This window comes from Antechinus flavipes, chromosome 1, assembly GCF_016432865.1.
Source record: "Antechinus flavipes isolate AdamAnt ecotype Samford, QLD, Australia chromosome 1, AdamAnt_v2, whole genome shotgun sequence".
In the NCBI taxonomy this organism is placed as follows: domain Eukaryota; kingdom Metazoa; phylum Chordata; class Mammalia; order Dasyuromorphia; family Dasyuridae; genus Antechinus; species Antechinus flavipes.
In genome coordinates this window covers 31,736,452-31,764,156 of record NC_067398.1, presented here as the reverse complement: position 1 = coordinate 31,764,156, position 27,705 = coordinate 31,736,452, and the positions used below count along the sequence as shown (strand labels likewise).

At 35.9% G+C, this 27,705-nt stretch overlaps 1 protein-coding gene across 6 annotated transcripts in view; it reads left to right on the top strand.

The window, feature by feature from the left end:
* Window positions 1-27,705, top strand: part of FOXP1 (forkhead box P1) — a 664,237-nt gene that overhangs the window by 459,566 nt on the left and 176,966 nt on the right. For 3 of the 6 annotated variants that reach the window (XM_051980771.1, XM_051980761.1, XM_051980754.1), the window contains exon 6: window positions 27,468-27,560. The exons of 1 other annotated variant lie outside the window; for it this stretch is intronic. In XM_051980771.1, the coding sequence (XP_051836731.1) occupies window positions 27,468-27,560 (93 nt within the window). Of the gene's footprint in view, window positions 1-75; window positions 4,478-27,467; window positions 27,561-27,705 lie in introns of those variants that run through there. 2 more of the 6 variants (XM_051980786.1, XM_051980802.1) reach the window with 2 other exon arrangements.

Below are 27,705 nucleotides of genomic sequence, written 5' to 3'. Positions count from 1 at the left end.
TCTTGGAAAGCAGTCACTAGACCTCTTTGGCTTTTAAAAAAAGTATTAAAAGTTTTGCTTTTTTTGTTTGTTTTTTTGTTTTGTTTTTTCAAAACTTATAAAATAGATGAACCAAGGTTTCCGTTTGAAAGATGGTATACCTATCTAGTTTTTATAAAAGCTTATAACACATTTAAGGATTTTCTATAATATGTTAATATAGGTCATCAAGTGATGAAATTCTCTCTTATTCCCTCATCCCTTTCCATGTTTCATTGTCTCACCTATTTTACATAGGTGGTACACACAATTGAGCAAAAATTTCTTGAATATTTGCCAATTGTTAGAGAGGGAGAATCATCCAGGTGGGGTAGAGATTGGGGGGAAATGGTGAAGTTAAGACATTAACTATATACCAGAATTACCAGCATGGTAAACATTTTTTAAATGATATGGAGAACTTATGTTCTATTCAGCTATCATAAGGCTGTCGTTCAGTTCCATTGCCACAGGATTTATTTGAGCCTCTTTGAGATATTAATCAATCAGTCATTTACTAAGTATCTACTATGTTCCAGACACTGTGTTAAGTTCTGAATCTGAAACAGAGGAAGATCCAGAGACAAATGGTACCTCAGTCATAGGTTCAATCTACTGGGGATGGGAAAGAGCAAGACAAGCATGAAAGCCATACGTAACATGGCCAATGTCATGAGAGAGGTAAAGACTCTTAATGATCAGTCAACTGCAGGATTTCACCCAAGGCTGGGGATTCCAGACAACAGTCAAAGGAACAAGGGAGAAGGCACCCCCACACATACACTTTTTATGGGGTAGGAGTTTTAACAACTCTTACAGGATGTTAGGGACAAGTAGTGAGATGGAAGTAAAAACGATTCAATTTAAAATTCAAATGAGTGCACTTACTAGGAAATCCCATACAGCCATAATCTGTTTGTAAGGTGACTGACATATAAAGTGCTTTTTTTTCAAGTAAAAAAAAAAAAAAGAAGAAGAAGAAGAAGGAGAAGTCGGTATAGAGTTTCGGGTATAAATGTCAGGTGCAACGTAATGTGTGCTCACTCAAAAAGTCAAGCAGATAACCTTGACATTCAGGACATCACCTTTTACAACATGAAATTGTATTTTGTTGTGTGTGTGTGTGTGCGCGCGCGCACACGCGCGCATGTGTGTATTTCAAAAAAGGACTACATTAAGAGGTCACCTATTAGCTGTGTTTTTGCTGTCTGAAACCCAGCCCTCCTGTCTATTAAAATCAAACCACTGTGTAAACATTCCGGGGTCGTTCGTTCTTGGGCTCCACAAGGACCGAGGGGGATCAGGTTTCACCTGCCTGCACATCTTCCAGAAATTAGAGCAATTAGCATGAAGCCATTTCACATTCAAGGTCTACGGTGACATTCAAGTCCAGAAGAAATCTGAGAGGGAAGGGAGAGACAGTGGTGCGCTGGGACTACTGGCAATGGCCACTCACCAGTGGTCTGCTTTTGAAAAACTATTACCATTTGAGGATATGACTGGGAGGCTTTCATTTGCTATCCAAAGTTGCTATTTCCCAGGGGGTGGGGGGTGGGGGGGAACCAGCAAACATTTCATTTCAGTAATTGAGCTCTGTATATACATGACATGTAAATGCAAACCTGGTTTTTAAACGGTCCCATGAAACAAAGTGATGTTAATCACCTTACCCACATGTTGGTGACAACATCTTCTCTATATCCAGAAATAATGTGTTTTCTAATTTATATGGGAATTTATATTCAGTGTTTACATAGTAAATCTCACCAGTTCAGGTAAATGTATCCATTACAGTGACATCCTGTATTTAGTTTGGGGATTCTCGCAGCAAGTCTTTGAAGGCTGCTATTTCTTAAAAGGTTGGCACAGATTAGTGTTGACCTTAACAGATTAAACTAGTACAGTGTAAAGATAAATAATCAGCCTTTAGCACATTAGATAGCTGCATAAGCATGACAGAAGGTGACTTTCTACAGCAGTTTTTCAAATCCAGTCTGCATTTTTACATTTGTAACTTAGCTACACAGGAACCTGTGTTTTGCAGAAAGCAAACCCTAAACTGATTACAACTCTTTAAATTGGTTAATACATTTTTAAATCCACATTTTTCCTGTTGGTTTATTATGCAGGGGGAAAAAAAGGGCTAATTTTAAAAGCCATGCCTGCTGTAAAAGAAGATCTTGCTTTGGTGTCCCAGAGGGTGTCCTTAATCAGAAATAACCCGCAGGCGAAATTATAATGTGGAATTCTGCTGCCCTTTAACCTAACACTGCCTGTTCATTCAGTGTTTGTTAACAAACAGCTCTAAGTACAAAATTGTTTGAGAATTACTTTTTCATTATATGTACTGACTTTAATTAAAATAAGAGGCTTATTTTTAAATGAAAAATGTATGCATTCTCTTAGAAAGTTTTCCTGATTATTCCTTTACAAATTACCCCAGTCAGCATTAAAAAAAAAAAAAAAAAACAGCCACTGGATGTTGGATGCAGATCAGTGGGACTAAAATCATCTCATGAGCTAGTTCTTTCTCTTTTTTTGAGGGAGAGGGTAGAGCTTTAATGTCCATCTAACAACTAGTCATTTTAGAGAATTGAGCTTTTTTAACGTTCTCCTCTCTTCCCTCATCTACAGTCTAAAACTACTTAGAAACCTCAGGATGAGAGATGCTCTTTTTCCTGAATGCTTCTTTCCCATAGTGCCCTGAGTGTTATTCCTTTGGATACTTCATTAAAACTAGCAGAGACAGGTGATGGTAATAAATTGCAGTATTGGGGGTGCTAAGCAAGGTAAGGCACTACCCTTTCATTTTCTTGGAAACACTTGATGGAAGGGGGTTGTTAACAAATTAATTGAATTGCTTATAATTGGAAGAGCTGAGTTTGAGTGGAACATTTGCATTGGATCTCCTTCTCCTCCTCCTCCCCACCTTCTCTCCCCCCCCCCAAGTTTACATGCTGAAGCGGAAACCTTGTGGTACTCGGAATGAAGGGGATGCCTCCTCTGTAAAGCAGATATTTCCTATTTTTTCCCTCTCGCCTAGTCTTCTGTTTCTATGATCTGCCTTTTGAACTGTTTTTGTGGCTGATCAGTTCCACCTAATATGTCTCTTGATTTCTGCTATTGTAATACTCAGACGACATGCTGTTCTCTTCATTTTTATAAGCTTTAGATGCTCCTGCCTGTCATACTCTGGCGGTTTATCTTCAGCGTCTGGATTTGCTTTCAGACTTGAATGTCTATCAAGCTGCTGTTGCTTTGAATGTGAGATCAAAAGAAGATGAATTCCAGTAAAAAAATTTCCTTCTATGAAGAAAAGATTGGGGCCTGTGTAAACATCCCACTGACAGCTCCCAATGAGTTATTTTAGCAGAGCATTAGCACCCAGAATGACAGACAGTCCAAGACTCCATGCTAAATAACAAATCAGTCCCTTCAGTGGCAGCCGCACGTTAGTTACCACAACAGCAGTACATTTTTCTACAGGGATCCTGGTTCTCTTCCCCCCACCCCCCACTCCCTCCATACCCACCAGCCTCCCTTGACTATGGCTGGTCGACTGTTCATATTCTTCCAAGCTGCCTTTCTGAGCCTGTGCTAGCCTCCTTTAGTGTCTCGGGTATGTCATCACCCATGTGACAGAAGATAGGACTTTAATAATTAGTTTGGGGTGGGGAAAGCAGGGCCCAAGGAGGGGAGCCAGTCACCTCAAGATAAATAGATACTTTGGTTTGCTGACTAGAAGGAAAAATCAGCAAGGATTTTTTTTTTTTTTTTTTAAGATCAGATGGAAGAGCAAATGTATCTACCCAAAATACAGAGATGCATGTGTTCTTTAAGGAGCACATGGGATACAGAGCCACTAAACTCCGCAGCATCTTTATAATAATAACACATTCAAGAAATCGCACTTTTCCCGTGTCGACACCCTGCCCCAAATGTTTGGGAACGCAGGTTCCCTGAGACTCGGAAGGTGTGTGTCTGTCTGCAGAAGTAAGCCGGCCGTCGTATTTGGCTGCTGTTTGTCTGTTGGTCCAGTTAAGGCATAATTAGTTAGGTATGTTGCTGCTTGTCGACCTGAAGTGATTTCGATATGTGCCGAATTAGAATTAATAGATTTCTTTAAGTGCTCGATGCCACTTTGAAATTACCTGCCAGCTCCAACTGCTCTTTCAACTTTGAAAGAGGAGAATTACTTGAAGGATTCTTGTGGTTTCTTTGTCATTTCGAAGGCATTGCTACTGTGGAGGCAAGCCTCTTGTTGGCTAGAAAGGGCAATGTTCCAGGGTGTTTTTACTTCAGTGTATGCTCCAGCAGCCCGGCACTTCCTGTTTATTCAAACATCTTTTTACCATTCTCCAACCCCCGCTTCACAGAAAGAGCCAGAACACATCTACAGCAAGAAGACGGAAATCTAACAACAGTCAGAGCTCACCCCGTCAAAGTCTTCATTTTCTCTGTAAGTGTTCAGAGAAAAGGGAACGCTGGGCTTTGGGTTAAACTTTGAAACTTGCTATCTTCTTCTGTGAATGTATTCTTTTGGGGAAGGAAGGTTTCCTTTCTTTCCAGCTTTCAGAGCAATATGAGGTGATTCAATTTGTTTACAGCCTTTTTTTTTTTTTTTTTTTTTTTTTTTTTTTGCCCATCAAAGGCATTTTACAGAATTGAAAAGAAAACTGGCTCTTTCTAACTCCTGTTCAGTTCACTCTTGCTTTCCAATGACTCTCTGGAGTATCAGTTAAGTAAGCAGTTGTTTGTTCTCACTAACATTTATTTCGGATTCAGAATTAAGACGAGAATCATGGTGTGTGTGTGTGTGTGTGTGTGTGTGTGTGTGTGTGAGAGAGAGAGAGAGAGAGAGAGAGAGAGAGAGAGAGAGAGAGAGAGAGAGAGAGAGAGGTTTGTGGGCTTCTTTTGAATTGTCACAAGTAAAAAAGTGAATGTAACAATTGATGGGGGTGGGGGCTCGGAGCTAGGGGGGTGGTGAGATTGTAGGCTCTTTAGCTGTAAAATCGTCCTTCCCTGATGTTTGCATCATGGTACCGTCATCATTTGTGAACTGGTCTTGATAATATTTGTACCAATTTCATGCCAATAAAAATCAGAGTGCTGAAACAAGCATAACCATTATCTCATTCATATTACTATTGTTTAAGCGGAGGCTTCTGCAAAAGGGAAGGAAAAACCATGCTTACTTTCTGTGATGGTTGTTAACTTTCATGTTACAGGATTCTTTTCAAATGTTTCATTGTTAATAATTGGCATGGCAGGTAAAGACAAGTGGACTTAACACGGGAGAGCTTTCCTCTGTAACAAATGGAGAGATAGAACTATTTTTTTTTTTTACTGAAATCAAGAGATTAACAACAAATAGTTAACAATTATTTTCTTGATCTTGAATGTTTCATTGAATCGTAGAGTTCTTCCTCCCTCTTCTTTCCCCGGGGAGAAGGGAACCCATCAGTAAAGCCTACATGAGGTTGTCATTTTTGCTTACTGTTTACTGGTCAGAGAGTGGAGGAGATATGGAAAGATTGCCATCTTGGTCTGGGGAGAACCGCTTCTAAAGCTTTTCTATCGCTACCCAGACTCAATGCCCTTAAAATATTAAGCTACAAGGTAGCATCTATTAGGACAAACAGAGAAATCAAGCAGGATAATTATCTAACCCTCTTCGTAAATATAATAAAAACTGGTATATAATTTTGTTTATGCTTATGTTTTTATTTACATATATAATCTATACATATATATGTATATATAATGCACACACATATGCCAATCTACTTTTTGTTAGGCTGGTTTTTTAATGTTCATAAGTTGTTCTACTTTGTAAGGGGAAAAAAAAAATGGTGTTTGCAACTGCCTTAAGGACAATTTGTTTAACAGTAGGAGTAATTGCATGGGGAAAATGGAAAGAGTGACTGAAGGTATTTACTCAGATGGCAGTGTAGGTGTGGGGCACAAAACTGTGGGAACAGTGGGCTGCTTTTCTTGGTATCTCAGTCTATTTGATGACCATCAAATTTCCCAGCTCACTGGGTTTGTTTTTTCTGGATGGCACGTTTGATTATTTATCAGAAGGGAAAGGGAGTAGCTGAAGCAAATAAACATGTGACTGAGCTCTGTTTTGTTTTCCACTCAGAAGGCCATGCCCTTTAACAGATATACAGAAAATAATAAATGCATTGTTTTATGATAAAAGGAAATTATATGGTACTTTTTTTTTAAGCAAGTGAGTTAACTCTTTAGATTCAGGGACTTTTTAAAAAAAATATTTTAAAAACTCATAAGGTTTCTCACTAGGAACCGGTTCATTATCTTGGATCCTTTGACAATAGATCTTTCCCATGAATTATTGGTTTAATTATGTGGCTTTTCTAGATCTGTTATATATATAATATATGTATATTTGAAATATAAATATATATACACATATATGATTATATATACATATATATACACATACACACATGTATGTCTATATCTGTCTCAGTATTGTCTTTCTAAAAAGCTACCAAATATATATTTTTTAAAAATGTACCTGTGCCTCAATTTATCCTTTTGTAAGAGCATTGAATGACACTATCTGCTGGCATTTTGACAAATAATAGATTCTTATAAAAAAGTAATAGCATAATGAGAATGTGGTCTTTTTCCTTCTTTGTACTTCATGGTGTTCATAGAAGCTGCATTTCATGCCTCACTGTACAGAGTTTGTGTATAGGGCCTGTGTTAGTGGAAATTGCCTTGTTCGGTGACTCTCACAGGGCATTCCTCTTTCTCCAGGCACATTAGCTCTCCTGTCCATGATGCTAAGTGACATCCTAGTGTACCTTTTAGGCTATTATTATCTGAAGTAGAGCTCATTTGTTCTCCTGAGGACTAAAATAAGGCTTTTAACCATGAGTGTAGGTTTAAGAATCAATAGCAGCAAAACCCAACCATCAGCCCAACCAAAATTTGGCTTTTTCCTGTCATGTATTGTGCATAGGTAGAAATATATGTTTCCATAGTGAAAATATACATACAGACCCTTTGGCCTTTTTTTTCCCCTTCCTTGTCAAGAAGACAGATACCTTGTAGTATCCTGTGAAGGGAGTTCTGTGCAGGGAACAGCTACAAAGTAATGAGATTGGTTCCTCAAAATGCCCCTCCCAGAAATGGATCCCCAACTTTACAGGTGACTGTAGTCCTCAAAGTGGATTCCACTTGTAATGATTTGGAATGTAAATGTATAATACGTACCCAGGAATTTCCCTTCTTTGCCTATATAAGGCATTCTGGCACTCTGGGCTGGATATATTATTGCATGGTTTTCTCTCACAGAGACAGTCAGCCTTTCCCAAAAGCTCCCTGAAACATGTTATGGAAGTTATTTGACCTATGAAAAATCTACAGATGAAAAATGTAGTTGCTTTTCGGGACCTTTGTTGTTATGTTGAGTACATCTTAAAAGGTTCAGTAGTTTGGTTGGATAATAATAATAATGATGATGATGATAATGATAATAATAATACTTTGTACTTATATAGGGCCCTTTGTCTGAGGAAATCAAAGTGCCTTACAAACATTAACTCATTAAGTCTTAGAACGAACACCCTTGGGGCATAAGTAGGCAGTGAATATTATCCCACTTTTGAGGTGGGAAATATATCCCGTTAAAATTATTTACAATTTCCGGCTGTGCATAGATTTTAATGGCTAGTTTGCAAAACAGAATGACATTGGATGCCATGAGAACTGATTGCCCGTGGGATAGCAGGACAATCTAAAAGTATGGGTAGAGCATAGAGGAGCTTGTTTAGTTGAAGCAAGAAGTAAGTCTTGAGTATGATTGGGACAGGCACAATTATTAGAATTTTCACAAAAATAGGGTGGGTTTTTGTTAGTGTTTTTGTTTTGTTTTTCTTTTGCTATTCTGATAGTTATCAAGCTGGGAGAAAGGAAGGGTATTAGGGAGGAAGGAGGAGTGATCTATCTAGAGCCAAAAAACTTGGCTTCATATCCCAGCTCTGCTACTTCTTATCTAGTTGACCTTAAGTCACTTTACCTCTGAGACTTAGCAGCTATAACATCAACCCCTTAATTTCACAATTGTGGAAACTGAGGCATGGAGTGATTTGTCCAGGGGCACAGAACAAAGAAATGTTTAAGGCAGAATTTGCACTTGGGTCTTCCTGCTCTTGTAGTCTAGGGTGCTTTCTATTACATAACAGAAGGAGTAATTTAAAAGTTGAATTTTTTTTCTCAATAGTATTTTATTTTTCCAAATACATGTAAAGATTGTTTTCAACATTTATTTCTGTAAGATTTTGTGTTCCAAAATTTTCACTCTCTTTTCTTTACCTCCCCCCTTCCTAAGACACAGATAGTCTGATACAGATTAGACATGTACAATCTGTCTAAGCATATTTCCATATTTGTCGTGTTTTACAAGAAAAATCAGCCCCAAAGGGTGAAAAACCATGAGAAAGAAAAAGCAAATAAACAACAATAACAAAAATATGAAAATACTATCTATATCCTCTGATCCACATTCAGTCTCTAGTTTTCTCTGGATGCAAAGGGATGGCATTTTCCATCACAAATCTATTGGAATTGTCTTGGATTACTACATTGCTGAGAAGAACTAAGTTCATCATAGTTGATCACCACATAATCTCACTGTTACTGTGTACAATGTTCTCTTGGTTCTGCTCACTTCACTCAGTATCAATCCATGTAAGTCTTTCCAAGCTTTTCTGAAATCAGTCTGCTCATCTTTTCTTATAGAACCATAACATTTTATTACATTTAAATGCCATAACTTATTCAGCCATTCCCCATCTGAGGGGCATCCATTCAGTTTCCACTTCCTTACTACTACAGAAAGAGCTGCTACAAATATTTTTGCACATGTGGGTTCTTCTCTCTTTTTTATGATCTCTTTGGCATTTAGATCCAATAGTGAGACTACTGGATTAAAGGGCATGCACAATTTGATAGCACTTTGGGCATAGTTCTAAATTGTCCTCCAGAATGGTTGGATCATTTTACAACTTCACTACCAATGTATTAATGTCCCAGTTTCCCCATATTCCCTCTAACATTTACCATTATCTTTTCCTGTCATACATATAGAAATGGAATGACACTTAGCAGCTATTACATCTACCCCCTAATTTATAAGGCAATAGAACTTTAAATAAAGACTTGAACAATTGCAAATGGAAGACATAAATTATCTGCAAACCCCATAATGACTTTGGCCTCACTCTGAATTTATCATTCTTTGTGTGAAAAAAAAATAGCATTTGGTTCTGAGGACTTTAGAAGTAACATAGAGGTAAATAAAAAGTTTTATTGAAGTTGATATGGTTTTAGTTGATATTGATATTATTAAGTTTGTTTGCATGTATATATGTGAAAGAATATAAAAATAGTACAGGGAAAAAAAACCTAATTCTTCCTGAGAATTTGACCTACTATAATTCTAAAATCAAGATCTCTCTTCTCCCAGAGTCTGCTCCTACCTTCATATTCCAGATAAATCATTCTTTAGCCCTATCAATGGTAGGTTCCATTGATTGGCAGTAGATTAGAGTCGTTGTCTCCAACGAACAGAAGTTTTGTAGACTTGATAAGGAAATAATTCTGATTTCTTGGGAGAGCAATCTGGTCTCTTTTCCTATTTTTCTATTCTGTATCATTCTTAAAGAACAATATAAAAGGGTTTTTCCAGGGAGATGAAAACTGGCTTAGGACCTTCTCTTTTGAGTCCAATCATGTATGCTCTACGCATGTGTCTATGATATAAGGGCCATCCTTAAGGCAACAACAAAAAGGAAAATTGCTCTTGTTATTAAGTAATCATGATGAGGATGAAAATGATAAGAATGATACTTTTATTTGATTACAACAAGGATTTATTTTATTCTCCCATCCAATACTCTAAAATACATAAAACAGTATAGAATAGCAGCCTATTCCAAGATTGTTTCTATCTGAACTCCACTGCAAAAGACAAAATGAATGAAATCATTATTAATAATAATAACTAAAATGTATATGTTGTATAGTTTTCAAGACAAGTTTACATATATTACCTCATTGCGTAAAAATAAGTCAGTGAGGTTGGTATCCTTACTATTATCACCGTTTTGTAGATGGGAAGATTGAGGCTCAGTGAAGTTATTTAGGACCCTTAGCTGGTCAGCATCAATTTTTAATGCTGGCCTCCCCAAACCCCGAGGCATCTAGGTGGTGCAGTGGTTAGCCTGCTGAGCCTGGAGGAAGGGTTCAAATCTGATTTAGGATGATTCTGGGCATGTTTGCCTCAATTTCATCATCTGTAAAATGAGATGAAGAAGGAAGGGGCAACTGTTCCAATATTATTGCCAATAAAACACCAAACAGGATCATCAAAAATCACACGCTACTAAATCAATTTAACAACAGCAGCCGCAACCTGTGGAAATTCCTTTGCTTTCATTTTGTATTTACTTATCTGAGTGCATAGTATGCTCTCTTTCCTCTTCCCTAGTCCCACTCATGTAAAGCCTTTGAATGTAATGATTATTGCATCTTTTTTTGAATCCCCATTGCCTAACTTAATGTCAAGCACACAGTAAGTGTTTAATAAATTTCAAGTGAGATGGAATTTAAATTCTACTTTTGTTGATATTTAGTTGTTCATTTATGTCTGACTCTACATGGCCTTGTAGACTTTATTTATGAGGTTTTCTTGGCAAAGTTACTGGAATAGTTTGCCAATTCCTTCTCTAGGAGGAGAAATGGGTGTCCCCGTTTTGCAGATGAGGAACTGAGGCAAACAGGGTTAAATGACTTGTCTAGGAAATTAAATGTTTGAAACTGGATTTCAATTCAGATTGTTTGGAAGCTTATCCACTGCATCATCTAACTGCCTAAATCCAACTTTATTTGGCTCCAAATTCGGTCTCTATGCACAATTTCACATATGAACTGTATCCACTGCAGATAGTTTTATGTTTGTTGCATTAGTCATCAAATGCATTCCAGGAATTAACATGAATTGAGAGGGAATTGGAGATTTGTTATTTTACTTTTGTGAGAAGTAGTTTTGGTATAGTTAAAACCGTATTGGTAGAAGGAAAATGGGAGAGAGTGGGATATATGGGGAGGCTAGTTGCATATCAAAAAGATCTTGGGGAAATATACGGGGATGTTAGCATAACCTTGATTGCTAGTTTCATCATCATCATCATCGTCATCGTCATCATCATAATCATCAATAAACATACCATTCTTCCCATCTTTATTCTGATAGAAATAGTCCTGAGTCAAGTCAATTTCCTTTATTCTTCTATGTTTAATGTAGATAAAATGTCTGCATTTTGTCATTGAGTAAACCTTTTGGGATATAGTATCATCCTACATAGACTTTGGCAAAGCATCTTTAGGACAGATGACATGTCCCTTGTCTATTTTCACGTAGTTTGGGTTTATTCCCCTAATATTCTGCATCTTGAGTTTTTCATTGCACATAATTTGGAGATGATGTGCCTTCGGGATGGTAACATCTGTTAAAAATGCTGTTTTTAATGTTTTTATGAATCAGTGTAGAAGGAGTTTGCTTATATGGGTGTTAAATTCTATTGATATAGAGAACTCCTCCCACATAAGCAAACTTCCTCTACCAACACCTACACTGAACATCTAGTCTTAAATGATTTCCTGAGGCACTGTGAACTTAAATGACTTGCTCAAGATCTCACAGTCATTATATATTACAACTGGGGCTTATACCCAAGGCTTCCTAGGTTTGAAATTGGCTCTATCACTATGCCTCCATCCCGCTCATATTGTATAATATCTTGTACATGTTAATAAATGTTACCTTCCGTGACTCATGTAATAATTTGCTGAGAGGTCTGCCTGTCTCAAGTCTCTCCTCATTTGATTCTGTCCTTCATTCAGCCACTATAAAGTGATTTTCCTAAAACGTAGGTCCAACTATGTCACTCTTCTATTCGTTAAATCCCATAGGCTACCTGTTACCTTCAGGATCAAATATAAAATCCTCTGTAGGTTGTTCAAAGCCCTTCGTCCCCACTTTCCTTTCCAGTTTCTTATATCTTATAATATTATATCTTCCCACCAGTGATACAGTCTCCTGGTGGTTTCAGGAACAAGAGATTCTTCTATATTCAGGTATTTTTCTGGCTTTCCCCCAGGCTTTGCATCTTTTTTCTGACTTTCTTCATATCTTCCCATTAGTTTCCCTGACTTCCTTCAAATCCTAATTCAAACTCCATCTTCCACTTTGCCCAGCACCTCTTAATTTTCTTCTCTTTATTATTTTTTTAACCTGTCCCGTATGTATTTATTTCCTTCTTTAGATTGTAGGCTCCTTGGCCTACACATTTGTTGTTTCTTGTATATTATACTCAATGCTTAACTTGGGCTCTCTCACATATTAGCAACTTTTTAGCTATAAATTGATTGATTGACACTAAGGAAGGAAGCTAGAGAAGAGAAAAAAAGTTTAAGGTATGCAATGGTCTTATCAAAGTGTTCAAACTATCTAAAGCCCCACTTGATGGGGAATAGCTTGTTTTGTTCTACTTTGTCAATGAGCCAGAGCTGAGGTAGAAACAGGAATTCAGAGAATAGTTCAGCCAAGAGTATCAGTATTTTATTGCTCTGACTGGAAGTATAAGGACCATTGGGGGCTTATTGGCAAAGAAGCTTTGACATGTTTTTTTTTTTGTTTGTTTTGTTTTGTTTTGTTTTTTCCCCCATCCTGGGTCAGGTTGCCCTCTTCTTCCATCACCCCCACCCTATTTTTGCCCCACTGGAATTCAGAACTCTCAAGCTTAAGTGAACCAACAGCTTTATTCCTCCCTTCCTTCAGTTACCTAAGCAGGTCAGCCATGTGCCATCACACCTAGCAAGCGTCAACTTTGAAACCAAAAGAGATGACAGACCTCCTGAAAATTGGAAGAAGCTGGTGTGATATAGGGAATTGTAACACTCCCCGTGGAGACCACATGACCATTAATGAGACTAGGCACAAATGCCAATTTGGAACATGAGGTGAAAAATTAAATATTGCTGAAAAGTCTAATGAACTTTAGTGGCTAGATAATGAATATCTTCAGGTAAATAATAATTTTTAAAAACAATGAGAGAATGATAGTTTACAGTGAGGTTAGGGCTCCATAGAATTCAATGTCATTAAGACATGAAAAGAGCAAAGAAAGTGTCTGAACTCCATGCAAGCTTGAAGTCCAGCAGGGGATTCATTGGGAGCATCCATCTTTGATGGAGCTTAGGGGTTTCTGTGCCTTTTTATATTGAGCATAAGTGTTGCCAAGGTCAGAAGAGATGACTGGAAGGTCTTTATTCAAGAAGATGTCAGGACACTTCTATATGCAATCTAACTATCAATAAGAAGCATTATAGTTCAAAACTGGAAAAAAATCCTGGGTGCTTCAGTATGTGGGAAAAGATCTATACTTAAATAATAAACTTTGCATCATGAATAGAGGAAATTTTAGGCAAGTCAATAATGATTATCAGGACCGGACAGAGACAGCAATGAGTATATTGAGGGGGGAGGGAGAGAATGAATGGACTAATTTTAATGGACAAAATAATGCATTTAGGAGTAGTGTAATTCCATAGTGCTGCATGAACACTTTCTCTTCAGTAATATGTCCTTACCCTGAGGTCCTTTTTACCTCTCACCTAAATTTTTGCATTAATCTTCTAATTGGTCTTTGAGCCTCACCCATTTCAATTCCATCCTCCACATAGTTATAAAAATAAAGTGAAAAGGATCCCAGAATTCAGACTCATAACATATCTTTCCCCTTAGTATCCTTGAGACCTAGATGGATGACTTGAAAGCTTTGATTATGGAATTTCTTCATCTGTAAAGTGGAAATCACTCTACATGCATTCCTCATCTAGCTGGGTTGTGAGGACCAAATGGAATAATATTTGTACAACTTTTCATGATTATAAAGTTTTGTTATTGTTTCTCTGTGAATATGTAGCATATATTAATAGCAGGTTTTTATTTAATCAGTCAAGCATTCATTAAGCACTTAAGATATTCTAGTTACTATGCTAAGTATTAGGAATAGAAGGAACAGTAAAACATTGCTCTTTCCTTAAAGAGCACCTGTCTTAATAGGATTGAGAACATAGAAATAACTATATATGTATATCCTATGTACACAGTGTGAATAGGAGGTAATCTCAAAGAGAAAGGTAGCAGGGGTGGGTGGAATGTAGGAAAACCCTTATGCAGAAAGAGGGGTTTTAGATGAGATTTGAAGGAAGCCAGGAGATGAAATTGAAGAGGCAGAGCATCCATACAGCCAATGAAAATGTACCATCATGAGACATAATGTCATATGTAAGGAATAAGCAAGACTAGTATAATATGATCATAGAGTGCATGGAGTGGGAGAATCAGTGTATGAAAATAATGGAAAAGTAGGAAAGGGCCATGTTGGGAAGGACTTTAAATGCCAAAGGTTTTATTGCTGCTGTTTTTTCAGCAGGTTCATATTTTTTCCAAAAGTGTTACAAAGACTTTTTGATGTTCATAATGGCTCTGTAAAGCAAGTACTGTTCATGATATCTGCCTTTATTTACAGATGAAGTGTGTGGTCAGACAATGGGGATTAGAAGTGAGACAGGAGTCTGTTCTTGACTGATTCCAAAGCTATTGCTTTCATTATTTATATATGTAAAATAAGTCATTCCTTCATTTTATAGAAGAGCCAGACAACAAATTAGAGAATGGCATTTAAAGGACTTTTAAAGGATTTTAAATGAGAAAACTAGGGCTTTAGTTTTTCCTCATTTTATTTAGAGAGACAGTAGATAAAACATTAGACCTGGTATCATGAAGACAGAAGTTCAGATCCTGCCTCAGACACTTACTACTTTGAACAAGTCATTTAATTTCTCTTTATCTCAGTTTTCTGACTTGTAAAAATGAAGATAACTATAGAACTTACCTCTCAGGGCTGTTGTGAGGCTCAAATGAGGTAATACTTTAAAACGACTTTGCATAATTTAAAATACTATATAAATGTTATCATCATCATCATCATCATCATCATCATCTTCCTGAAGTAGGCCCAGCAAAGTGCTTCTGACTTAATATCATACTGGACATCCAAAATATAAACAAGTAAATATTAAAAAAAAATACCCTATCCAGGGATCTGTTGGAATAACTACCATCAGAATAGTCAATGAAGCTATGGGAATTCTCCATTCTTTCAGAAATGTATTCATATAGTTTACATATTTTCAAAAAATTACTTTGTGGTATACAAAAAAGTGTATCTACCGTATTCATAATCAAGTCTCTTACATGGCCTTCTGGGTCAAAGGGCCGCTGTAGACCATAGTGGGTTAAGAGAGAACTTTTGACATCTCTTTAGATTCACCATCCTTATTTGTCATGCATGCTGTACAGTGAACCTGGAAAGAGTGGGGTTGATACTATTTTGTTAATAAGCACTCATCTTGAACATGGAACAAAACCAAGATTTGGACACCGCCTTTCCAACTTGATATTTTATACATTTTATAATAAACTTGGATTGTGTTTCATTGCAATGCTGACATGGCCTGCAGCTATAGCACCCCAGACCATGATCTTGTCAAATCTCATAAGCTAAACAGGCTGAGGCATGGTCAGTACTTGGATGGATCACTGCCAAAGAAAACTCTGGTAGTACAGGAACTGGTGTTGGTGATTCAGCGTCTGGCACTTGCTCCATTAGTGAATACTGAACCAGTGCCCCAACATGGTATTATGGGGCACTGTGACTCCTTGGAATGGTGGGAGTCTCCACCCCCACCTCACCCTCTTCCCTTTGTAAGAGACTTCAAACAGACTTCCTGCCTATTTACAGCTATTAAACCTGTTTCAGTTGATTTTGCAAGAGATGCAGTTGTCTTTCTTCTCGTGAAATTTCCTGTCTATTATCTTTCTAATAGACTTATATACTTACATATATAACTACTGATATGTGCACATATGTATGAGTATTGAAGAGGTCTATTCTGATTTTCTGAGAAGACTTTCCCCATCATCTCAAGTAATTAAAGAATCTACTTGATCCCAAATGGCCCTCTTGGTTTCATTTTGGGATGGTCCACAAAACAGAATAATTGAACTCTCTGTAGGTTTCTGATACCCTTATAGATGGATTCTTGGGGCTTTTGCACAGGATGAGAACCTAGCCCTGTTGTCGGGACTTACAAATCATGGCACGGTGCCTGAGCACAGTTGCACAATTCTGTCTTCCCCAAAGCTAATGTCATTTTTGGAAACCTTTTATTTCTCTCTCTCTTTTTCACATTAAACAAGGAACAGGCTAAAAGATGAAATTCAAAATACTTGAAAATAATCTGAAGGCCTCACCAATTCAATTCAATGATTATTCAGTAATTATTATGTATTTGCCATGTACTTGGCACTGGGCTCAGTTCTAGGGATTCAGACAAAAAAGAAACTGCCCCTACCCTTAAGAAGCTCTCCTTCTACCATGAGAATCCATCCATGCTCATGTTTTTGTCGTTATATTCCATTGAAAAGTAATAAAAAGAGGGAAAACAAATAACAGATCTCAGCCATGATAGCCAATTCCCATAAAGTGCTAAGGGGAAAGCATTGCTTTTATATGTAAAATCTAGGACCAGAGCTATGTTTCTTAATATCATTATAGTAAAGCATTAGGAATCTAGGAAAACATTTTATCTTCTTTCACAGAAATAATTCTTTATCATGCATTGTTCTCTTGACCACACTTACACACCCAGGGAAGTAATTGTCACTAGAGAAGTTGTCCTATGAGAAAGACAGCAATGATGATAAGGAATTGAATTTTTCCATTTGCTGTCCTTTTAATATCAGTTTTAATTCTTAACATTTCATTGATATTGATTTGGGTGGGGGATGTAGAGTCATCCAGTATATCAACTTATTTTTATATATACTAGATTTAAAAGTAGTTTTAAAAGATTCCAAACTGTTTTACATCTTTACATGAAATACTTTGCCTAAATATCATATATTAGTGATTGCCCTTAAAGTAAAGGACATTTTCTTCAGTTATCTATCAAAACTTGAAAGATTAGGGGTAATGCATAGAGTCTTTCCTTCTAAGTCACCACTTCAAATGCAGTGTTCCTGCTGACTTAAAGATTTTGTTATCTCGTAGCTTCTTTGGGGCACAAGCAAAGTGAATTGGATAGTCTACTACCACTGGTCAGTTGAAATTTTTATGGGCAATCCCTGAAAGGGGAACAAGAATTGGATGGGCCAGAGAAATGAAATACCCTCTTATGAGTTAGAATTGACATATCTTGCAATTGCATAAGGAGAATGTGTTCCTGCTCTTTTATATGTATACCAGTTTTATAGATATTGGGGGCATTGTGTCTGCATGCTGGGATGTCTGTCTACCTAATAGACCTCGATCAACCAGATGGAGTTTGTAAGTTCAGCTTGCTGTTCTGCTGGCCTGCTATTCCAAAGAAGTTTACTGGTGAAAATTTATAATAGATTGTTTTCATTCATAATAAAGTCAGAGGGCTATCTGGTTTTTGGTAGGTGAATTATTCCAATTTCTCTATAAGTACTTGCCCAGTTCTATCAATTACTGTCTTTAAAAAGAAAATACTGATCCTTAGACCTTTTCCTTTTCAATTCAGAACTGGAATGATTGCTAGGTTTAAAGAAAGAGGGTGACAGGGTTTCTGTGCTATCTCAATCCTGGATCTTTCTACAGAGAGATTGTCAAATCATGTTCAATGATGAGTGCTGCTGTTATGATGGTAGCTGGTTGCTGGGGTTGGACTGCCTTCAGTAAATTAGTTTTTTTTTTTCCTTTTTTTTTTTTAAGTCAGATTAGGTAGGCTTGATGTAAAGTATAAGAAATTAAGAAAGGAAATGGGACTACTTACTACTTTACTTTACTTAACTACTTAGCTTCCTATCTTCCCCCTTTATTAGTGGCTTTTTCTCCTACCCCAATAGCTGTTGATTAGTCCTTGAAATTATATTTGAAGCAGGTTTGTTCTTCAGAGTTGGGGAGAGTCCTGAAAAAGAAATTAGAGGAAGGGGGTATGACTCAAACTGTTCTTTATTCAGAAACTGTGACAATTAGCAGGATAGACTTGCAAAAACCATTTCTCTCAACTCTCTAATAATAAGAGACTGCTATGCATTAGACCCATATTTTATTAGGTCTTCTCATCTAAGTGTTACAAATTATCTATGAGAGGCCATTTCTTTTAGGTCAGAAATTTGTGGAAAATATTGCTTATAAAATAATTTTTGCTAAAATAAAATAAAACAAAAGAATAAGTATCACTATACAAGTAATATAAATTAATTTTAAGAAAAAATAAAATAGAGTTCAGCTCCAGGGATAGATGGGCAGTCAGTCTATACCTATTTTTAAAAATACATTTTATTGATATTTATACATTATTATATTATCTACCTTCCTCAAAACATTCTTCTCTCCTTTAAAAGGAAATTTTCAGAGTCATTCCTTATGACAATGACAGAAAAAAGTGGAAAAGGAGGCATGTTGAAAAAGCTTATACTATGTAGTCACCAATACCTGTCCTCTCCTACTTCTTTAGAAAAGAAGGGGGAAGTTTTTTTTGTCATATTTCTTTGGCACCAAATGTGTTAGTTATAATTTAACACTATTCAGTTTTGTTTCTTCTATTGTAGCTTTTTCCACTTCTATTGCTGTAGTCATTTTGCAATTTTTTTTTCTGGTCTTCATTTTGATATATCAATTGATATAAAGATTCCCATAGTTCTCTATATTCATCATAGTCATTCTTTCTTATATAACAGTAGTTTTTCTTTATTACCATATACCAGTTTGTTTAAATGTTCTCTTGTTAAGGGGTGTTGACTTTGTTTTCAAATCTTTGCTATTATAAAAAAGGCTGCTATAAAAACTTTGGTATATATGAGATTATTTTTGTTCTTTACTTCCTGTGGGCATATACCTTGCATTGGATTCTCTAGGTCAGAGATATGGAAATTTTAGTCATCTTCTCATAATTTCAAAAACTTTTTTTTCAGAACAGTTGAACCGATTCACAATTCTATCAATAATATATTAGTGTACTTTTCTTTCTATAATCAATCCAATACTAACTATTCCCATTCCCATTATTTATTATCTTTGAGAATGTGTTAAGTTGAATTAAGATCTGAGAATTTTGACTTGTATTTCTCTTGTTTTTAGTGACTTGGAGTTTTCTTTCGTATAGTGGGTAACAGTTTGCGTTTTGTTTGAGAATTGTTATTTCATATCATTTGCCTATTTTTTGGCACATGTCATTTTGTTATCTATATTTTTGTTAGTTGTTTGTTTTTCTTGTATATAAAATCCTTAACAGAGATGATAAAAAGAAAAAAAAATATTTTTATCTAAGCACATACTTCCTTTCTTATTCTACTTTAAATTTGTTCATTCAATTTTTTTTTCCTATTTCATGTAATTGGAATTATCTCTTTTATCATTTGTAATTGCCTCTGTCTTTTGGTTAAGAATTCACCCCATAGGCATAGTTATAAAAATTACCTAATGGAACTCTTTTCTAATTGTTTTATGGTTGAATTTTAATATGCAGATAACGTATTCATTTGAGTCAATTGGGGTATATGGGGTATATTGGGGTATATGATGGGGTATAAAATAATGTCCTAAGCCTAATTTCTACCAGACTCCTTTTCCAGTTTTCTCAGCCACTGTTGTCACCTAAAGTTGTTTTTAAAAAATAAATTTATGTATATCAAAGGGAAGCTAGGTGGCACAGAAGGTAGAACACCAGCCCTGAAGTCAAGAAGACAGGAATTCAAATCTACTCTTAAGTATTTAACACTTCCTAATTGTGTGACTTGAGGCAAGTCACTTAACCCCAATTGCCTCGGGGGAAAAAAAGTATATCAAAAGTATATACACTTTCTCATTTACTCATTCTACTTTGTTATTACTTAACCAGTACCAACTATTTTTTTGATGATTGTTGTTTATAATATAATTTAAAATCTGGAAGAAATAGTTATCTTTTATTCCTACTTGATTTATTTCTTTATCATTCTTCTAGATCTTTTCAAATGAATTTTGTTATTATTTTATTTGCTATATAAAATATCCTCTTGGTAGCTCTATTGTTGCAAGAACAAATCTGTAAATCAGTTTTGTCAGTTTTGTCACTTTTAACTTATAGGTATGACCTAAACATGAACACCGAATATACTTAATTTTTTTCAGTCTGAACTACTAATTATCTACTATTTTGTTAAGGCCCATAATTTTAAATAGTAATGAAGGGGGAGAAAGATACAAATCTTGACAAGATACATATGGTTATGGATCATATCGTAATTATTTTCATATCTTCTCTAATTCCAAGCAGAATACATCATACCTATTAAAACCATAATAAATATTTTGTGAATGAGTGAAGGAAATATATCTAATAAGACTGTTATAGGGCAATAAGTCACAAAATTCTAGTAAGTTAAATATTTATCATTATTCTAAAGTCTTTCAGGGAAATAAATAAAATTCTTTGACTCACTCAGGTCTTTTTACTACCATCATGTGCCAAATATGTGGTATATGTCTGATAAATGAAGTGTTGCATCTGTCCAGTCCAGGAAACCTTTCATTAAGACAGTAAAAAGTCTTCAAAGCATAAGCCACATAAGATATATATATATATATATATATATACACACACATACACACACATATATATGTAAACGTGCCTTTAACTCAAGCATCTCAGGAACCAAATGGTAGAAATGATCATATAAAGCCCTAATTGTGGCAATATGATAGAAATATGAAGCATCTATTTTCAGGTCCAGACAGCTATTTTAGCTGCAACAATTTGTAAATAACTAAATTGTGAGAAGTTCATTTATATGAAATACGCACTAGACAATATGCCTTTTTGTTACATCTAAATATCTTTTTATTTTTTACTGGAGGTCATCATGCAAAATGTTATTCTTCTCATTAAAATAATGATTTGGAGTCAGAGGATACATCTAAAGCTCATATCTTGATTTTTTGTTTGTTTATTTATTTGTTTGTTTGTTTCCTTTGTGTCCTTAGACAAGACTTTTAACCTCTCTCAGTTCCTATTTTATCTTCTTTAAAGTAATGGGGCTACGCTAAATTGCCTCAGAGATCTCTTCCTACTCTGAAGGTTATAGTCCAGTAATAAAGTCAACCTTTTGTTTTCTACCCCTTTCTTTAAGGTTAACTTTATTGGACATGAAAAGTTTAAAAAAAAAAAAAAAAAAGAAAAACTATGGCAATAAATATCTTGGAAAAAAAGTGAATGAATAGCATTCACCTTCTTGTACAGTAGAAAGAATACTAGCTCTTGAATGAGAGGATCTGGGTTCCAGTCCCATCTTTGACATAACTCAAGTGACTTTGAGTAAGTCACAAAACCACTCCAGACATGAGTTTCCTCTTCTTCTAAAGCCCCTTTGAGCTCCCTAGGTGCAGTCAATCACTTGTGACTTTCAGAGGCTTCCCCTGGTGATAACTTTTTCGTCATTGATAGTCTTCAAACAGAGGCCGAATAGAATATATGACTGTCTATTCTATTTATTACAGTAGGGATTCCTTTTAAGTATAGGTGGCAATTGATAGCCTCCAAGTTCTTTCCAATGCTGAATTCTATCTATATGTACATTTAAAATTAAAAAAATGATAGCTTTGTAATTTTTACTCAATTATCTTTGATATAGTATTTAACAATTTACATAACACTTTCATCACCTTTTTTCTCAGTTCATTCTGACATCAGTGCTTTATATCAAGATGTTAAATTAAGAAGTTGGGGCTTATAGCATTAAATAACATTGAGGTCATAGAGTTAGTAAGTAATATAGTTAAGGTTTCATAGCAGATCTTCTGAAGACAGGTCCAGTGCTGTTTTCACTCTACCATCCTCCCAGGTAATTGGTATATTGGTTGTACATTTCTCTAGAGTAGATTCTATAATTCACATAGATTTATCCTTTTGGCACATTTGCCTTTTGAGCATATTTGTCTTTTGCCTTGGAGCACCAAGAAATAGTTTATCAGTGAACCTGGATGAGTTATTGATGGGAGTAGTAATTTTGATTTGTCAATCCTAGGGTCTCAGAACCATTTTATGTAATTCTGTTTTTATACATTTTTGGTATAATAACTAGTCTTAGTGATACAGTTACTTCATTACAAAATTTTGTCATCCTGTCTGTAGTGAAGAGATTATTGGGCAAAAAGTAAGGATTCTTGGAATCTATTTTCTTCAAAGTTAGTAATTTATTGAGTAACTTAGCTTTCTTTCCCCATATGTAAAATTAGGGATTTTTAAGGTTCTTTCCAATTTGAGAATTCTGTGATTGTAAGCTTCTTAAAGGCAGAGACTATTTTCCTCCTTTGTATCTTTGCAGATACTAAATAAATATTTATTATATGAAATATGATTCTCTGGTTCTGTCTTCTTTGAATTGACTAGAATAGTCCTCATTCTCTATAAGTTCTTTAAACTTTGAGCCAAGAGTTATTCTAGGGAGATATATGATGGGAATTTTATGATAATTTTCCAAGCTATATGATATCATGACTCATTATCTGACATATAGGATCTCAAAAATGTTATGCTCATTAATCTATAGCTTCAGCCTTGATCTGTCTGTAGCCTCCAGACTTTCATCTTCAATTGCCAAACAAATAACTCTTCCTCAATGTCTCTTTGTCACTCTTCCTTAATGTCTCTCTGGTTCCCCAGATTCTACATTCCAGTATTTAGGTTATGTTCTTTCCACTCAATCAGGATTCTCCTTTAGCCTTTATTCTTTTAGTTTCTGTTACTGCAGTTCACTCAGTCTTTCATGGTTAGGACTTTGTGGTTGCTTTTCACCCTTTCTCTCTTTTCATCTCTTTTCTCTAGTACAGAACTCTGGTGTTTCAACCTCTTCAGTAACTTCCACAATCTTTCACGTTCGTTTCTTGTCCTCTTGTCCTGACTTTCTGAACTTCATAATCCTGTTTCTACTGTACTCTCACTCTGCAGCTTTCCCCACACCCTGGAGCCTTGTCACCCAAGAACATCTTACCACTTCTGAGGCTTTTGCACCTCTGAATATTCCTACACAAAACCTACCACCGCAACCTTTCTCTTCTTGAAAATTTGAATTTCGAATTTCAAATGATGAATTTCTCTTGGAGCCTCCATTTTATAAAAAAGAAACCCAGTTTCTTCATCTGCATTCTGCTCCTGGCCTTGTTTCTGTCGTTTTGGGTTTCAAAATCATTCTCCTTTAGACTCTCTCCATTCCTTTTCAGCTTCCTTTTGTGTTTTGTCTTTCCAAAATAGAATGACTTTCAGGTTATAAATCATCTTCTTTTTTGCTTAAAATTTTAATCCCACACTACTTAACACAGCGGTTGGCACAGAATAAGTGTTCAATAATTCCCATTTCCTTCCTTTCTTTCTGTGTTACAAATCAAAGCTAGGCTTCATTACCACTTGTTGATATTATTTCTGTTGCCTTTACTCTTACCATTTCTATTGCAGTAAATATTCAACGTGTATTTTAAGACTAAATTGAATTCTTACTTTCATTTCAATTATGTTTTTAAATTCTGAATTTAACAAATGCTACAAAAACAAAAGTTCCTTATCTAAAGTACACCAGAAAAAGATTATATATGAAATCACACACTTCTATTAAATATAGCTCTTTTTTGTAGTATATAATACATTCAGTGTTAGTTTCAAAGCTATCCTGTTTATCTTTGTTTCCTTCTGAATTTCCTTTCTGTTCTCTTCTGTGTATTTTTTTTAATGCATCAATGATGAGCTATTTCCTCTTCAAATAACAAGAACAAAATATGTCATTATTAATCTCATAGTTTTAACACTGGCAACTATGTGCCAGGCATTTCACTAGAAATAGAAGTCATTGAGTCTAAACTCTTCACTTTGTAGATGAGAGAATTGAGCCTCAGAGACCATAAGTGACTGGAACTATGCTGTGAGTTTCAAACTCCCGTCCTCCTTTCACCTTGGTAGTCACAAACATATATAATAAGTACTTGAGAAATGTTTGTTTTAATGTTAATTTTAAGTTCTCCTTTAATTAAGTAACTTGAATGGAAAACACTACTACATCTGAACAATGGAGCTTCCATTGACAATGAATAGGTGGGTGATACTTACTAAGTCCCAAACATTATTATAGAATAATTGAAGAAAGAAAAGACAGGCAAGTCTCTAGCTAGGAAGGGAATGTTTCTGTTGATGCATATAGTGAGCTCTTTACATGGAGCAGTATTGTTTGAATTTGAATATAATAGCACATTTCTATGGTATTCTAATGTGCAAGACATCTTTTATACTCCAGTGATTCTGAGTCAAAATTAATACCCTTCTTTAACAGATGAGGAAACTGGGAATCATTAAAAAAAAAATCTAAGTGACTTAGGCCAGGGTCAAGCTGAAAGCAAGTATGAAACCAGAATTTAGAGTAAGATTTTCTAATCCCAAAAAGAGGCTTTTCCCACTATACCAGAGAATTACAAATATACTTAGCTTTTTATTTTCACTTTTCCTCTAAATATTACTCCGACCCACCTAACTGCTGTTGCTTACAATCTCTCCTTACCTTTCTAACTAGTGGCCAGACCTAGTTTATTGATCTGAGAATTCTAAATTTCATGCTTGAAATTTATAATACTTCCCTTCTATGAAAAAGTCATAAACCCTTCAAGATAAATTGCTCAGGACACAAAGAGAGTAGCACCAAAGTCTTTTGCTCCTGCAGGCACCTTGCAAAGGGACTATTTTTCTTATATGATATAAATGAAATCTTCAGTCTGCCCACTTTTACACCTACGCATGTACTGAACGTCTCCAAGGAGACAAGGAAACCCTAAGTCCAGCGATGGTGAATCCTCCAGTGAGACAGCAGGCTTGAGTCTCAGGCAACTCTCCCAGGCGTCCCGGCTTCCAGATGTCCCTCTCAGACAGCCTTTTTCTTTAGGCTCTTGCAGGCAGACACTCTCCAACATGTTTCTTTCTTCACAGCCGAGCTAGACTGTCCATTCCATCTCAAGGGCTGGTTGTGGTGAGTGCAGTCGGCAGTAAGCCTTCATGGGACATGGGGTTGTGGGGAGGGTGGCTAAGTGGATGACTGGGTGAGTTCCTTCCCATAATCTTTTTCCATGTCCCCATTCTGGTCGTTTTCTCTCTCCCTTTCCTTTTCTGTTTTTCCAAAAAGAAACTGTCATGGAACCTCATACCAAAGCTTAAGATATCATTGGCTTTCATATCCCAGTAACAACACCCAGCCAAAGATTCTGGCCAGAGAGCAGAAGGTTTATTTCTTGATGCTCTCTCATCATCAGGTCCCTCAAGCTGGGCACATTTCCTTCTGATCACTTTGTACATATACTTTCCTTTTATCTGAGCCAAGGACATGTGGATCATGAGACATTCTCACCATTCCAACTGTATCTTTTCTTGTAACTTTCACACCTCTAATAACCTCAAGATGTTGCACAACAAATAATATATAAGTATCCTTAGAATAAATAGGAAGGCACATCTCTCAAGTATATAATGACAATATTCACTAATACAGTGGCAGCATCTATGAGTGTAACGTTCTTCAGTCATGTGACTGGCCAGTTTAGACAAGGATCCAAGCATGTTTCTTGCTGGTCAGTTCAATCAACAAGCTGATTCAACCATTTTTTCCCATTGAATTTACCAAGTCAGTTGATGGCTTCCTTTGATGTTCTGTAGGCACAATTATTTCTATTTTTCTAATGGAATTACTTTGTATTTCAGGCTCTCCCAAGGATTGTGTTATTTAAGAAAAGTTATGAAATAAATATATAACATTAAAAAGAGAATGGTCACATGACACATGAGAGGGACAATCATATTCTATATTCTTTAATGATATCCTCATGTCAAGAGAAAGCAAGTAAAGAAAGCAACTGGTTGGCTAGGTACCCTCTTGTGAATTTACAGGAGAACATGGCATGGGTGAGCTATTGTCTGCCTCAGGATTGTTGGAGGGAAAATTTGTATCAATGAGATCATAGCTCTGTTTTGAGTTTTTTCTTCCTTTAGGTATAATTTCTTGGCTGCTGGATGATTTGACTCAGAAAATATTATCCTTTTAAGTGAATTGCAGTCAGAGTCTTTGGGAACTTCCATTCTTTATTTCTAATGTCACACAGCCTTGATTATCATAGAAATATTTCTGACTCTTTCCATGTGTTCGTCAAAAAAAAATCACAATTCCTTATTAGGAATTTTCATTTTGACTGTGTTGGTACTCACCTGCACATATTTGGGCAAGTCCTTGATTGACATTTTGGAAAACTAGATTTGTTGAGTGTTTCACAAATATTCCCAATTTTATTTGCTTCTTTAGGCAACTCTGATGAATAAATTCAATATTTTAAAATATTATTTAATTAGCTCTCCACTAGGTCCTTTCCAACTTAAAATAGCTTGACTTTCAACTGAAAGAAGTATAAACTCTCAACTTTTCAAATAATTATTTAGCATCATTCCCTTTTAATAGATGGTAGGGAAAAGAAAATCACTGGTTCGACTTTCTTTGATTTTTCATTTTTGAGCGTGTCTTTTCTGCTATGATGCATCTGTTTATATCTCCAAATCACAAAGAAGTCATTTTAGTCAGCCCAAAGAAATGTCCTTTATTTGTACTCTAATTCTACATGAGAATCCAAGTCAGGTGAAATATTGGAGAATATAATTGTAAAATGAAGAATATGATAGTAGAAGAGATAGTCTCCTGTCTGTGAAACCAGTTAATTCTTTCTCTCAGTTGCTCCTGTCATCTTCTGGCAATATTGCCTCAGAGTAAGGCAAACATGATAAAGATCCAGGCAGACTGGAAAACCTTCTTTGAATTCCTGCCTCACTCACTTATTGGTTTTGTGGTCCTGGACAAGCCATTTGACTTCCCTCATCTGCAAAATGAGATTAATGAAAACACCTACCAACCAGTGTTGATGTGAGGATCAAATGAAGTGCCACCTGGAAGTACTTTGCAAACCTTAAAGTCCTACATAAATTTTCTTATGATGATCATCATCATCATCATTACAATGTAGATTACAGGGAAATTCTGAGTAAATGGATTTTTGTACCTTTTAAATTCTGAAAAATTGGCCCAGAGCCAACAGGATCTATAAAAAGAATCCAGTCATTCTAGGAAAAAGGATTATGTACTACAGCCTTTTTCTTATCATGGCAAAATTGGGATCCACTCTTGAGACCAGCTTACAGGAATTTGGGGAAATAGCATCCCAGAGTGCTATGCTAAGCCAAAGTTTTCCTTCCTTCTTTCCTTCCAGGCTCTTCAGGTGGCAAGACAGCTTCTTCTACAACAGCAACAAGTTAGTGGACTAAAGTCCCCCAAGAGGAATGACAAACAGCCAGCTCTTCAGGTAAAGAAAAAAAAAAGAGGTAGAGGCAGGGACCAGAAGCACTCTGTCATAGGCTGGGCATCCAATATAAGATGCTTAATGTTTTCTTGTTAGTCAGTTATCATCACCTGCAGATGAGAAATACCAACAGCCATTATATGATCAA